General features: G+C 37.4%; 1 protein-coding gene across 1 annotated transcript in view; it reads left to right on the plus strand.

Moving 5' to 3' along the window:
• The window catches only part of Knl1 (kinetochore scaffold 1), a 68,928-nt gene that overhangs the window by 14,186 nt on the left and 38,439 nt on the right, over positions 1-16,303 (plus strand). The window contains exons 6-10 of the mRNA XM_052725207.1: positions 5,549-5,601; positions 7,144-7,177; positions 8,798-8,835; positions 9,967-10,019; positions 11,809-15,654. Of these exons, the coding sequence (XP_052581167.1) occupies positions 5,549-5,601; positions 7,144-7,177; positions 8,798-8,835; positions 9,967-10,019; positions 11,809-15,654 (4,024 nt within the window). The remainder of the gene's footprint in view (positions 1-5,548; positions 5,602-7,143; positions 7,178-8,797; positions 8,836-9,966; positions 10,020-11,808; positions 15,655-16,303) is intronic.

Consider the following 16,303-nt stretch of genomic DNA (forward strand, 5'->3'; position numbering starts at 1 on the left):
GATTCCTAGCACTCACGTGGCAGCTCACAACCATCTGTAACTTCAGCTCTAGGGGATTGAGCTCTCTCTTGCCTTTGTGGGCATGGCATACATGTGCACAAATACCCATACACATAAAGTAAAAATTTTTAATGTTTTTCTTGTTATTAGCGGGGGTGTTGTGTACATAGGATGTGAGTGAATGTGTGGATACAATTTCTTTTTTCTCTGTGTAGCCCTGACTGTCCTGGAAGTCACTCTGTAGACCAGGCTCACTCTGTAGACCACCCAGCCAAAATTGTTATTTTAAAGGTTGTTATTCAGCATTATCTTTTTTTTTTTTTTTTTTCTGTTTTTGTTTTTGTTTTTCCAGACAGGGTTTCTCCGTGTAGTTTTGGTGCCTGTCCTGGATCTCGTTCTGTAGACCAGGCTGGCCTTGAACTCTCAGAGATCCTCCTAGCTCAGCCTCCTGAGTGCTGGGATTAAAAGCGTGCGCCACCGCTGCCCTGTAGATGTATCCAACCTTCTTATTAAATAATAAACACAGAACCAATGCAAAGAAGAAAGCCAAGAGGTCAGAGCTAAGAGCTAAAACCTTACCCTTCCTCCTGCGGTGGTCCTACCTCTCCGAACCAGAGCTACCCCTGTGTTAAAGTCTTTATATAGAGTTCCTGTCCTGCCTTCTCATTGGTTGTAAACTCAACCACATGACCGCCTCCTCACAGCCTGTCTGTATAGGCCTCCAGGTTTTCCATGATTGGTATTAAGATTAAAAGCATGTGTATCCAATAATGGCTGTATCCCTGAACACACAGAGACTTACCCAGCTCTGCCTACCAAGTGCTGGAATTACAAGCGTACGCTACCACTGCCCTGCTTTCCTATGGCTTGCTAATAGCTCTGACCCCCGGGCAACTTTATTTATTAACATACAAATAATATTTTAATACAAATAAATTATCACCATATTTCCCCTTTTCTATTTTAATAAAAAGGAAAAAAAAAGAAAAAGCTTATAACCAATATAAGAAAAACTATATACAAAAGTACAATAACTATATACAATATATACAAGTAATAAATACCTAAACAATGTCTAGTCCATTTGTATTTGACAAATTCAGAGAAAATAATTTCATTATCTATCCTATTTTGGTAAGTCCAAAATGTATCCTAATTAATCTTCAACTATAACTAACTAAACTTCAACTATAACTAACTAATCTTCAACTCCCTCAGAGACCCAAGAAGGAAATAATATTAGCTAACAAAAATAAAAACAGGAAGTGCACATAAGCAACTTCCAAAAAATTTGTGAGTTGACAGAAACAGACAGCTGTCTGGACAGTCACCTGAGGTTTCTCCGAAGTGCTGGGGCATCATCTTCAGCCTATAGGCTTAGCATATCTGACAGACTCATTTGTGAAGTAGGATGTACACAAGGTCAACAGTTCAACCTCACATTGAGTGAGAGTAGTCCATGTACCAGAAACACCTGAATTCCACTAGTGTCATGTCATGATTCAAGATTTTAAATTCTGGAAATTGTTGATGGTTTTTTAATTCAGCTGTCCATTCTTCTTGGCTGTGTATATATGGCTTCATCTCAGCATCCCATTCTTCTCCATATCCCTCCATCAAATGCCAGTCTACTATTGAGAGGCGTGAGCTTAGTTACTCTTCAAGAATAACTGTTTCAGCTGCTGTTCCATTGCACATCAGAGGCCATCGGCCCACTGCCTGTTCAGCTGCCTTCGAAGAAAAGGGCACTGTACCTTTTCCGAATTGCGAAGGCCACTTCAGGGATGGTGCCATATTGTCCTGGCCTCTGAAGATGCCTTTTGATAAAGCCATAACCACACTTGTTTTGGCAAGAATCAGTAATCCTTTGTTTTATGTCCTGTCTGTCCATTTTGTCCTGTTGATTCGAGGATACTTTGTTGTCCAGTGGCTAACTTTTGCCACAATGAAAGTTAACTCCATATGCAGTTTCTTCAATGCCCATATTTTCTCTGAAGTAGATTGGTACTGCCAGGAGCCTACATGTCTCATAGTCATAACAAAAAAGAAAAATTTTCTAAGTTATTAAAACATTTTAAATGCCATATTCTGTAGATCTCTGAAGGGTTTGAAGATAACCTGTCTATCTAAAATATATCTACTCAATCTTGAAAACATACCTAATATAACTACAAGTTCTATTATAATATCTAACTACTAACTTTCATTTCTTTATATCCTAATAGTTGGTAATAACATTCAAGGATCAGAAAATTGCATTACATTGTTAGATGAACGGTACAATTAGAAAAATATATATAACATTTTCTAACAATATCAATTTCAATATATATAATTTGTATACAATATAAAACAATCCAATCCAATGTAAAGTATTTTACAGCCAGCATTATCTTTATACGAGAAGCAGAATAATTCCTTTTTTTTTTTTTTTCCGAGACAGGGTTTCTCTGTGTAGCTTTGTGCCTTTCCTGGATCTCGTTCTGTAGACCAGGCTAGCCTCAAACTCACAAAGATCCGCCTGCCTCTGCCTCCCGAGTGCTGGGACTAAAGGCGTGCGCCACCACCGCCCAGCTGAGCAGAATAATTCTTTAAAAGCAATAACAAAACGGTGGTAACTGCTATTTAACATTGTATTAGAGGTTTTCACCAACAAAAGTAGAGGAAGAAATTTAAAAATTAGAATACTGGGTCTGGAGAGATAGCTCAGGAGTTGTGAGCACTCATTGTTCTTAGAGGACACAGGTTCAATTCCTAGCACACACATGGCAGCTCACAACTGTCTGCAACACCAGTTCATATGATCTGCACCCTCACTCAGACATACATGCAGGTAAAACACCAATGCATACAAAATAAAAATTTTTTAAAATGTTTTTTAAGGGGTTGGGGATTTAGCTCAGGGCCCTGGGTTCGGTCCTCAGCTCTGAAAAAAAAATGTTTTTTAAAAAATTAGAAATGTCGAGGCTGGAGTGATAGCTCCACAGTTAAGAGCACTGGTTGGTTGTCCTTCCAGAAGACTCAGGTCCCATGCCCAGCACCCATATGGCTGCTCATAATTGTGTATAGTTCCAGTTCTAGGAGATCTGATGTCCTCTTTTTGCCTCCATGAGTACCAGGCACACATGTGGTGTATGAAATACCTGCAGACAAAACATTCATACACCATAAAAAACTAGGTTTAAAAATTAGAAATATAGGATAAACTTATTACCTTTGTAGACTAATTGTACTGTTTCCCAGTTGTGTCCTAATTGTGTGGTTTTATTATTTTCTTCTGTATCATGAATTTCATTTTTGCTATCTTAACTTCCTTTGTTTCTAGTGTATTTCTTTGTGTTCTTTCATAGAAGTAATTGCTTTATGTTTTGAAATCCATAACAAACTATATATACAATTTTCAACTGCTTTGGTGTGTAGTTCTAGGTAATATTTTTTCTTTTTCTTTTCCTTTTTTGTTTTTTCAAGACAGGGTTTCTCTGTGTAATGTGGGAGACCAGCTCCCACATTTATTTACCCCAGGGACTCTTGAGGAATGAAGGATAAGAGACTTAGAGGGGAGAGGGGAGAGACACAGAGAGAAAACACAGGATAGCCTCGGGTGAGCCTGGATCCTTATCTGTGGGCCCAGAACTTTATTCCAAAGGGCTATTTCTAACAATGCCAAGGGGTGGGGCAAAGGACCTCCCCCTTGCTAGTTACAGCCAAGCGTAGACCTTTACAAACGCCTGGTACTCAGGCCAGTGATCAAATCATCCTCGTATGCAGTTCTGCTGGGTAAAGCCACTAGGAAGCCTATATGGGCTCCAACAGTGTAACAGCTCTTACTGTCCTGGAATTCCCTTTTGTAGACCAGACTGGCCTCGAACTCACATGATCTGCTTGCCTCTGCCTCAGGAGTACTGGGATTAAAGGTTGTCCATTGGGAATATTTATCTTTTTTTTTTTAATGAATTATGCTTTTCTCTTAATCTTACGGTTCCTTTTGTAGACTGTGCTTCTGTTTGTTTATTGTTGTTTTTTGTTTGTTTTTTGAGATAGGATCTTGTGTAGACTAGGCTGGCCTTGAACTCCTGTATTCCACCTTTTCTTTTCTTTTTCTTTTTTTTTGGTTTTTGGTTTTTCAAGACAGGGTTTCTCTGTGTAGCCCTGGCTCTCCTGGAACTCACTCTGTAGACTAGGCTAGCCTTGAACTCACAGAGATATGCCTGCCGCTGACTCTGAATATTGGGGTCAAAGGCATCCGCCACCACTGCCCAGCTCTAATACTGACTTCCAGTGTGAGATACCATATATAACTCTAGATTCTGTTTTTTTTCATTCAACATTGAATGAATTGAAATGTTCTCAACTCAGCTATTTGTGAGAAATTCCTGTGGAGTAGAGGTTATTTCAAAAATAGCTCTTTTCTGTAAATGCCAAATTCTTAAAATTTTATTTTCTGTTTACCTTAGACTACCTCATATTAGCCTTTTGTGAAGTAACTAGATTAAACATTTTAGGAAGAGGCAATATTGTTTCATGTTTAGAAATCTTGGCAAAGTTCTTTGGTTTGATCAACGTTCTTTCTCATTCCATATTTATATTTCTCCAAACTTTTTAAAGTCCATATTTTTTTGTGGTTATTGGTGGTTTTTTATTGTTGTTGTTTGGGTTTTTTTTTTTTTTTTTTTTTTTTTTTTTTAAAGATGGTTTGCCCTGGCTTATTTTGAACTTACTTTTTATCTTTGGCAGACCTTGAGTACCAGCTACTTGGCACACAGCGATAGAAAAACTTACTTGAGACTAAGAGTTTAAGATTAATATAGACAAATCAGCAAGATCTCATTTCAAAAAGACAAAAACTAAACCCCCACAAGTTTTGGGGGATAGATTTGGAGGGGCAGTGGGAAATTCACAAAAAGCTACTTATATACAAACATCATTGTTCTTAGAGACCAAAGACAGGAATTAGTGTCAGCTCATTGGAGGTACTATATTGCTGGCTAAGTGCTATTGGAATATCATTTAAATAAAGTTTGAACAGTTTTGTTCTTGAGTTTGGTTTTTTTTATGGTTTGAGGAAATACACAGGGTTTGTCATGGCTGCTGGGACCTGAGGTGGCTACTCTTCCAGAGGCCAGAAGAGGGTGCTGGACCCCCTGAATCTGGAGTATATTATTGCTTGGAGACTAGCCTGCTCTCGAACTGAGAGATTCTCTACCTCAGTTTCTGTTGTGCTGGGATTAAAGTTATATGCCACTACACCCGGACTCAGCCTGTTCTATATAGGGAGTTACAGGTTAGGCTAGTTAGAGCTACATAGTAAAAGCCCATCCCTAGATAGATAGATAGATAGATAGATAGATAGATAGATAGATAGATAGATAGATAGATAACTAAAATAAAGCAATTCTTTGGTATACATATAATTAGAAAATTTTACCGTTTTTTTAGAGTGAAAAGCAAATTTGCACACTAACAAAAAGTACTTCTCAAATGAATAATAAAACTAGTAAAATTTTTAAAAAAGAAGCTTTTCAGTAGTCTTTATTTTTTTCACTTCTAGAGTATTCCAGACGGAGTCTCATATGAAAACAGAGAGAAATTCAGAAATTGCAGGTAAATATGTAATTGCAGTTCCTGTAATCTGTTTTGTTTACAATTTTTCTGTGGTTATGTACTTTTAACTTCACATCTGTCTGGGTGCACGCACTGAGAAAGAGAGAGAGAGAGAGAGAGAGAGAGAGAGAGAGAGAGAGAGAGAGAGAGAGAGAGAGAGAGTGTGTGTGTGTGTGTGTGTGTGTGTGTGTGTGTGTGTGTAACATGCATACATCATAAGATGTGTGGATGTCAAGAGACAGTCAAGATTCTGTTTTCTTTCCACCACATGGTCTCCTGGGGTTGAATTTGGGTCATGCTTGGCAGCAAATGCCTTCACCTGCTGAGTCATTTTGCCAGCCCTGTCTTACTATTCAAATAATGTATCCTAAGGGATAGGTAAGATGATTGTCATACCTGCATGATCTCTAGTACCCATTTCAAAGCCAAGTGTAGGCTATTGTGATGAAGTGTGCAGGAGCCAGGTGTGGTAGTACATACCTTGTATTAGTTACTTTTCTCTTGCTGTGATAAAGCACCATGACCAAGGCAGTTTATAGAAGAAATAGTTTATTTGGGGTTATGGTTCCAGAGGGATGAGTCTGTCATGGCAGGAAAGTGACAGGCATGGTAGCTGGAGTAGTGAGCTGAGAGCTTACATCTTGCACTTCAGACATGAAGTAGAGAGAAGAAACTGACAGCAGATGAGCCTCTTTTACACTTGGAAAGCCTGCCGCTAGAGACATACTTCCTCTAGCAGGCCACACTTCCTAAACCTATCAAACATTGCCACCAGCTAGGGTCCAAGTGTTCAAATGCCCAAGAATATGGAAAACATCAGTCATTCAAACTCTAATATGCCTTTAATTTTAGCACTGAGGAGGCTAAGACAGGAGGATTCCTGAAACTCATTGGCAAACCGCTCACCAAATCAGTGAGCTTCAGGTTAAGTGAAAGATACTGTTTCAAAAAATAAGGTGGAAAGTGATAGAGAACGTCACACAGCATTGACCCTTGGCTTACACATTCCTGCCCACACATGTGCATTGTATATGTGTGCACACCCACATAAACATCTATGTATAACACACACACAAAGTATATTCTTTGCCAAATGTGGGGGCTCACATCTGTAATCCCAGCATTCTTGGGCTGGGGCAGAAAGATAAGTTCAACACCAGCCTGAGCTATATATAGCAAATTGACCCTTCCAAAAAAAAAAAAAAAAAAAAATGAAGAAAAAAAGAAATGAAGTATATGTCTAGTCAGGGAGACAGAAAGGTTAAATAATAAGTTCTTTTTAAAATTTTGCTGTTAACATCCTTATATAGCTTTTCTAATACTTGATCAAGCATCTTTGAACAACTTTAATTTTTTTTCTTTTTGGTTTTTTTTCGAGACAGGGTTTCTCTGTGTAGCTTTGCGCCTCTCCTGGAACTCACTTGGTAGCCCAGGCTGGCCTCGAACTCACAGAGATCCTCCTGGCTCTGCCTCCCGAGTGCTGGGATTAAAGGCGTGCGCCACCACCGCCCGGCTAACTTTAATTTTTTATTTTATTTTTAGAGACAGAATCCAGAAAAAATGTGCTGACTCTACAGTAAGTAAGGGGCATGCACTGATTATGTTTAAATGGTTATTTATTCCTATTAAATGGAAGTTTAAATATTTTTATTTTAGCATCCTTTCCATTAGGAAACACTTAGCATTAATTCAAAATACAAACTGTAGAATTTAGTATATGTATTACTATATCTGAAAAATAAGCATATAGTTTTAGTAGTGATAACAAACTCCATTTTCATATATAAATTCTTAAATTCATCACCTAGTATAACTTTCATGTGTGGGAATTTAGTTCACCAATCTACTTATAAATGTTTTAAATGATGACTACGTAAGATTATTCACCAAAGCTTTGAAGATATGAAGGATCATGAAAATGGCATAAAGATCCTTTATGATGGCATAAAGGCTGATTAAATAAATTATAATTTTTCATGTAAGTGCTCAACTAGAACAACATGTACATATGTGTTTATATTTTTGCTTGTGTGTGCATATATTCAATACATGTTTATGCACCATGTGTATGCAGTGCCCACAGAGGCCAGAGAGGGCATCAGGTCCCCTGGAACTGGAGTTATAGACAGTTGTAAGCTGCCATGTGGGTACTGGGAATCGAACCCTGGTCCTCTGGAAGGTCCTGTTGACTGCTAAGCTGTGTCTCTACCCCACCTATTAAGATTCTAAAATTAAAGTTGTTTGAAGTGCATCAAATTAATAATAGCCATGGTTTTGAAGTAGTGAAGAACAAAACATGAAAAGTAAACAATTATTTTCTTCTTTGGATGATCCATTTCCCACAGTCAGTTATTTTGAGTGTTCTTGCAGAAGTGATCTTTATGTCTTGATCTTTAGCTTTTCTGAAAAACAACGTAAATTAGATTATCTAATAGTATATAGTCAGCTTTTTACTGTAGATACTTGGGTTCTTTTTTCTTTACTTTTTTTAGTGTTCAGGTTTTAGAAAATGAATTGATTTACAGGTCTTTAAAAAAAAATGCCTGTGGGGGCTGGAGAAATCTCAGCAGTTAAGAGCACTGGCTGCTTTTCCAGAGGACCTGAGTTCAGTTCCCAGCACCCACATGGGTGCTCACAACCATCTATAATTGGATCTGATGCCCTCTTCTGACATGCAGGTATATATGCAGAACACTCATACCTAAAATATAAATAAATAAATTAAAGAGAAAGAAAGAAAGAAAGAAAGAAAGAAAGAAAGAAAGAAAGAAAGAAAGGGAAGAAAGAAAAGAAAGCACACCTTTATTCCCCAGCACCCAAGAGGCAGAGCAGGTAGATCTCTGTGAGTTTAAGGCCAGCCTGGTCTACATAGTAAGTTCCAGGACTGCCATGGCTATTAGACCCTGTCTCAAAAAAAGAAAAAAAAAATCACCATATATTAAAGCATGTTTTTATGGTGTTCTTAGTTTAACACACTATTTAGACCATTCAAGTAAGGGTCTCTAATTTTCTACTAGTTACCCTGTGAAAACCTTTTATCTTCCTTAGTCTTTTTGTTTTGTTTTGAGACAGGATCTCATTGTGTATAACTCTGTCCTGGAACTCACTATGTAGTGTTCAAGTGGTGTGATTAGCCTGGCTATTTTCCTTACTCCTTCAGCTGTGTGATTCTTCATAATCACATTTTTTTTTTTAGGAATAAGAATTCAGATGATAATTTTTGTGCAATTACTGGTGAGTATGACCAAAATACTTCTCTTAATCATAATCTTTTGCTTTATGTAGATTCTTTGATGCAGATAAAACATTCATACACAATAAATAAATAAATCTTAAGAAAATTAATGAAAAACAGATGTAGTATACATTTGTAATCCTAGCACCCTGGAGGTGGAGGCAGGAGGATCAGAACTTCAAGGTCATCCTTGGTTATATAGCAAGTTTCAGTCCAGCTTGGGATATATGAGACAAAATATAAAAATAATGCCAGGTGTGGTGGCATACACCTTTAATTCTAGTGTTTGAGAGATAGAGGTAGGTGGATCTCTTGAGTTTGAGGCCAGTCTGATCTACAGAGTGAGTTCTAGGCCAACCAAGGTTACATAGACACTGTCTCAAAAAACCAAAAAGGTAGATAAAATTACTAACACAGATATAAAATATTTTATTTCCAAAATGAATATAATAATCATGGTTCTCTGTCATTAAAAAAGGGCTTTTAGGGACCACAGTATAACTCAGTAATGGAAAGCTTGCTTGCCATGTGTGAGGTCCTGGGTTTGATTGCCAGCATTGGTAAAGGAGGATGGGGGGAGGAAAATATGAGCTCAAAGTCTTAAAAATGTTTAATTCATAAGTCTTTATGAAGAACTTAGTAATTGGTTGTCTTAGTAACGTTTCTATTGCTGTGTTAAGCACCATGACCAAAAACAATTTGTCAAGGAAAGGGTTTATTTTTGTTTACAGTTGTAGTCCATTATGATAGGAAGTCAGGGCAGGAACTCAAGACAGGAACAACATGGGGGCAGGAACTGAAGCAGAGACCATGGAGGAATGTTGCTTACTGGTTTGCTCAACATGGCTTGCTCAGCCTGCTTTCTTATATAAAGCAGGAGCACCTGGTCAGGAATGCTACCTCCCACAGTGTATGGACCTTACCACAGGAATCATTAAGGAACTGCTTAATAGACTTAGATTTTCTCAACTGAGATTCCTCTTCCCAGGTAACTCTAGCTTGTATCAAGTTGACAAACAAGCAACCAGGCCACTAGTAAATACATCTAACTGAGGAAGGTCCTAAAAAAGAAAATCAGACTCCTGGCACTATGTTTTTCTTACTGTAATTCTTTTCTGTTTGCTCCGTAGGTATGAACACATTGCTTTGTGCTCCTATTCAGACCCAGATACAACAAAAAGAGGTATGAGATCATGCAAGTATCTTCATAATTTAATGTCACAGTTAAATAACAAAATCTTACGGCAATGTATAATTTTGAGATAATTTACCAAAGTGAATTATCATAGCCTATAAAAACTTCCTATATTTCCAATTAGTTGATGACAGTTAGATCCATTTTGAATAATAACAAGATCTCTCAAACTTTAATGAGTACATGAACTATCTCAGAAATTTATTAAAATATAGATTTTTTTGGATTGAAGATGTAGCTCAGTGGTAGCTTGTCTAGCATGTGCAAGGGTCTGTATTCAATATTCAGCATCATACACACAGACAATATGTGTATGCATTGTGTGTAAGTAGATAGATGAATTTGTGTCTGGTTGAAAATAGTAAACTCTTCAGAGATTATATTTCTCATTTTTTAAAATATTTATTTTGTTACAATGTGTGTGTGAATGTTTTGCTTCATGTACGTATGCACCATGTGCATGCTTGGTGCCCAGAGAAGCCAGAATCCACCAGATTCCCTGGAACTGGAGTTCGAGACAGTTGATAGCTGCCATTGCTGGTATGAACCTTCATGCTGGAAACTGAACCTTCTGAAGAGTAGAAAATGCTCCTAATTGCTGAGTCATTTTTCCAACCCCAAGAATCTATATTTCTACCTCTTAAGTGATACTGGCAGCAGGTGCCCAGACTGTACTTTGAATAACAAGGTATTGGAGACTGTATATTCAAAAACAAAACATCCAAAGTACAGAGTATAATATGAATTATGTACCTATGCCTTTCTAAGCCTTTTTATTTAGAGTTGGAGTGACCTACTCAATAAAGAATTTTCATTATGGGTGCATTTCATATATTCAGTGCTTTTTCTTTTTTTTTAGTCAGTGTGGAAGGCATGTGATTAACTTCGAATTTTAATTTTTCCTAAACTACCAAAAAGTAATTTACTGAGAGACTTTAACACCCCCCACCCCCTCACCTCCCCCCCAAAAATTTATGTTTGAAACAGGGTCTTCAACCCAATCTGGCCTCAAACTTAACTATGAAACCAAGAATAACCTTGCACATTTTTGTTATTGATGTTTGAGACAGGGTCTCACTGTGTTGTGTAGCTTTGCTGTCCTGGAGATCACTATGTAGACTGGAGTGGTCTTAAACTCACAGAGAGATTCCCTACCTCAGCCTCCCAGAGTGCAGAGATCAAAGGTGTGCACCACTCTGCCCACCTGCCTTGAACTTCCAATCCTCCTGCTTGTACCTCCTGAGTACTGGGATTATAGGTGTGGATTAACATATCTGGTCTATGCTGTGCTGGGGATTGATCACAGGGCTTTATTCATAGTAAGCAAGCACTCCACCAACTGAACTACATCCCTAGCCCTAGGGAAAAAAATGTAGTAACAAATTACATATAATATAATACACCATTGATTTAAATAAACCAATATAGCTTGAAACTATTACTAATTGTGTTTATATAGTATATGTTATAAAATACCTTTTTCAAAACTTACATTTTTGGAGCTGGAGAAATAGCTCAGTTGATAAGATCACTGGCTGCTCTTCCAGACAACTGGATTTGATTCCCAGCACCCATATGGCAACTCACAACCATGTGTAACTCCAGTTCCAGGGAATCTGACATCGTCTTCTGGCCTCCATGGGCACCAGACATGCAAGTGGCACATAGGCAAACATGAAGGCAGAACACCCATACACATAAAATAATAAAAATAAAATAATAAATTACAAAAAAGCCTTATATTGGTCTCATTTTTTCTTTTTCTTTTTCATTATAGTTTTCAGTTGTAGACTACAACCATGAAAGGAAACATGCAAATGACCAGACAGTCATTTTTTCAGATGAAAACCAAATGGACCTGACAGCAAGTCACACTGTGATGATTACCGAAGGCCTTTCAGATTGTACCAAAAGTGAAAATTCCACGAAGATAGATACTGCATCCTTTCTGGAGAATTTAAAGCGTCATGCTGAGAATTCAAGAATTAAAAAGGAATTAGAATGCCCCACAATTTCCATAGGTCAAAATACTTTCTCAGAAAAGATAAATTCTGACAACTTCATAAAAAGATTGAAAACAGGAAAATACAGTACTTCTCTTGATAAGGAAAATTCTGAGATACCTATTCACTCCAAAGAATCAAACAGTGCTTCTTCTACACATCAGATGCATGTATCTCTTAATGTAGATGAAAATAGTAGTAATAGGACACGAATCTTTAGAGAACAAGATGATGGGATGAATTTGACCGAGTGTCATACAGCCTGTATTCAGACTTGGATTCCTCCATCCAGGGAGAACAACTTAGGAGGATCTAAGGATGAAACTAAAATTTATAGCAATGAGTGTATGGAGTTGACAGCTAACTATACAATGCAGGTTTTGCCATCAGAAAATAATTTATCTGAAAGAGAAACTGAAACTCAGAATGTCGTAATGAATGTTACAACAGCTGATGAAACTAAAGCTCCAGAGAAGAAAACAGTCCTTAAGGATAAGCTAAATGCTGCTTTTCAAGACTCCTTTCCAAACCTTGAAAATAAAGTTCATGTTACCAAAAGCCAGAGTATGGAGTCAGAAACTCATACAGCCATACAGACTTCTAATCAAGGTGCCAGCACATTGGCTAGAACTCCAGAATCTATCTGTTCTAGTCCAGCTATTCAAGGTTATAAGACAATTTTTTATTCTAGTAGCAATGATGCAATGGAACTGACTAAGTGTCTATCAAGTATGAGAGAGGAAAAAAATTTGCTGAAGCCTGATGGTAATTATTCTAAAGTGTGTAGCAGTCCAGATGCTGGCCCACTCATAGAGAAAACTATTTATTCAGAAGAGGATAACATGGACATTACCAAGAGCCACACAGTTGTAATAGATAATGAGATATTCAAACAAGATCAAGAAAACATTAAAAAAGAAATTATACCAGTATTTAAAAAAGAAATGATGCTCCAAAATCATACAACTGTGTCAGAAGAAGAGAAAATGAATGTAAATTATATTACAGTTCCTCAAGTATCTAAGGAAAGATTACAACAAAGTCTGACAAATCCTTTATCTGTGTCATTGCCTGACAGGGTTGAACTCTTAGCAGGTGAAGATATGGAATTGACTGAAAGTCATACAAATAAGTTAAGAAGTCAAGTTATTCCTACAACTTTTGACTTAGTCTCAAAGAATGTCACTAAATCTTACTCTCACAGCAAAAGCCCTTCAGATGAATGGGGAAAAATGACCAAAAGTCTTACCCAACCATTCCAACAAACAAGCATTATATCCAAAAATATCCTAACTGACATCCAAAGAAAAGAAAAACATCCAATTTTGAAGATTTCATCTTGTCTTAATAAAATGTCTCCTCTGTCAGTTGACTATAATCAGGATATAACAACAAACCATAATATATCCTCCTCTGGTCCAGTTCAGGATATACAAGTAGCACTAGAACATGCATTACAGGACCAAAATTCTAAACTTATTGAGCCACAGAGGAAAAACTTAGGTGATCCCACACCTGACTGTTTTCATGATAAGATGATAATTTCTTCAGAGGAGGAACAAACTATGGATCTAACCAAGAGCCACACTATTGTAATTGGATTTGGTCCCTCCGAAGTACAAGAACAAAGGAAGACTGATTTAGAGCACAGAAACAGCCAGCTCACTACAGTAAACAGACAAATAGATGTGAGCATTCCTATAGAAAAAACTAGAGTAGTAACAACTAATGTTAAGGACATGTTAAAGGACAGAAGTATACAGAAATCTGAATTTTTGAAAGAAAAGCAAAATGTTGAAATTTGTGGAAGAAAAAGTGCTGGTGGACTAAAAATTGATAAAACTATTTTATTTTCAGAGGGTAATGAGAATGATATGGATATTACCAGGAGTTATACGGTCAAAATAAACCATAGATCTTTATTAGAGAAACATGAGTCTCATTTAGTACCTATGGCAGGAACTTCTAAAACCATTTTGTATGCATGTGGACAGGATGAAATGGAAATCACTAGAAGTCACACAACTGCTTTAGAATGTAAAATTATTTCACCAGCTGAAGTAACTCCTAGTCACCTGGATAAGACTGTGATGTCTATAGAAGGTCACGAGGAACTAGAGATGACAAAGTCCCATACTGTTTTCATTGACTATCAAGCAGAGGCGAAAGGTGTGCTTCCAGACAGAACTGACTTTGAATTATCCAAGAAAGAATGCCTACAAAAGCCAAAAGGGATGTCTACTCTTGCTGAAGAGGTTGTTTCCATTTCAAAAAATAGTGAAAACAACCATCCAGCAGCGAAAGGTAGCCAGCTAACAGTAGTGGAGGAAGGGTCTAATAGTGGGTCTAGAGAAGACACTGATGATGACCCTGAGACATCTAAATTGGCCGCTTGGAAAAATGCCAAAGATGTACAAAAACCTGGATTTCAAAATGAGCTTCTGTCAGGCAAAACTCAGAGAAGAAAAAGCCTTAGGCTCACAAATAAGACCATTACGTTTCCAGAGAATGATAAAAATAATAGAGATACCACTCAGAGTTCTGTGATGGGAATAAATAATGAAATTAGCCTGGAAGAGGGACAGGACTTGAGTTTTGTGCCATTGGCAGAAACTTCTAAACCAGTTTTGTCTACACACAGGCCAGAGGACATGGAGATCTCTAGAAGTCAAATCACTGCTTCAGAACATAAAACTGACCCAGCAGATGAAATAACTACTATACCTATGGATAAAACTGTAATGTTTGTAGATAATCTTGGTGATCTGGATGTCACCAAGTCCCATACTGTTTTCATTGATTGTCAAGCCAAAGAGAAAGTACTTCATGAGTATACTAAATTGGGAATGGCAAGAACAAAAAATTTGAATGGTCCTGAAGGTGATACCTGTATTCTAGAAGCATCAGACTCTATAGTTTCATCTAATGTTTCATGTTTTAGTAGTGTCAAACCAAGTCTGAGTAATTTGAATAGAAAAACTGAGGAGGTTTTAGGCTTTCAGACTGTTCATGTATTACCTCCTGCAGAACAGTTACTTGAAGTAGGAATTCAGGCACATAATAACATGAGTACAGTGCAGGCTACAGGAATATATAGTCTAGGTTCCAGTGGTGGTGGAGATGATGAAAGTAAAAATCTTCATAATGGAGCTGAAACTACCTCTGTACCACTAAAGGCAGTTGTCAAAGACAAAACAAGAAGATGTTCATTGGGCATCTTTTTGCCCAAATTACCAAACAAGAGAAATTGTAGTATCACTGGTGTTGATGACCTGGAGCAGATTCCAGCAGATGCAACTGACTTAAATCACTTAGAAACTCAGCCAGTCTCTAGTAAAGATTCAGGCATTGGATCTGTTGCAGCCAGACTGAACTTGAGTCCATCTCAGTATATAAATGAGGAAAATCTCCCTATATATCCCGGTGAGATTCTTTCCTCAGACTCTATTAGCCTAGACATTGAAGAAAAGGCTCTGACTGACACATGCTATAAAGAGATTTTACCATCTGAAAACAAAATAGAAATCTGCAGTGCCCAAAAAAGAACCTGGGTACAAGAAGATGATAATGTTACAAATGAGAAAAAAATCAGAACACATGATAGTACACAAGATCAGGAGGTAAGTTGTCTAGAACCCAAAAAAATGTTCTTGAATTTTGTATTTTTGCTTTCGAGATAGATGCTCTAGAATTCTGCTGCTGTAACTTTCTGTGTGTTAGGATTACAGGTATATACTTACCATACTCAGCTGTATTTGTATTTTAAAACTTATGAATGTTTTTGAATTTTAAGTTTCTAAGCAAGTAGAAACTACTTCTACCTACTATAGGTTAGAGAAATATTCCTGTATAGAATTTTCAGGGGTCAATTGGTAAGAGACTTTAAGATAATGATATGGTGGCCTATCTCTGTAATCCCATCACTCTGAAGAATGAGGCAAGAGGATTGCTGTGACTTAGAAGCCAGTCTGGGCTATAAAACAAGACCCTAGCTCAAAAAAAAAAAAAATTTATAGTGGCAGATACCCACAAAAATGGAATAAATTGTATAAATAAACCTGGCAGTGGTGGTGCACACCTTTAATCCCAGTATTCAGGAGGCAGAGGCAGGCAAACCTCTGTGAATTCAAGGCCAGCCTGGTCTACAGCCAGGACACAGATATATACTGTCTCAAAAAGAAAAAAAAAAGTGCAGATATTATCCAGGGGTATAGCGTATATATGGAACTTAGACAGCTTTGTGGAGTTGGTTCTCTCCTACCTTGATGC

Source organism: Peromyscus californicus, unplaced genomic scaffold (assembly GCF_007827085.1).
Source record: "Peromyscus californicus insignis strain IS unplaced genomic scaffold, ASM782708v3 Scaffold_7__1_contigs__length_154581171, whole genome shotgun sequence".
NCBI lineage: Eukaryota > Metazoa > Chordata > Mammalia > Rodentia > Cricetidae > Peromyscus > Peromyscus californicus.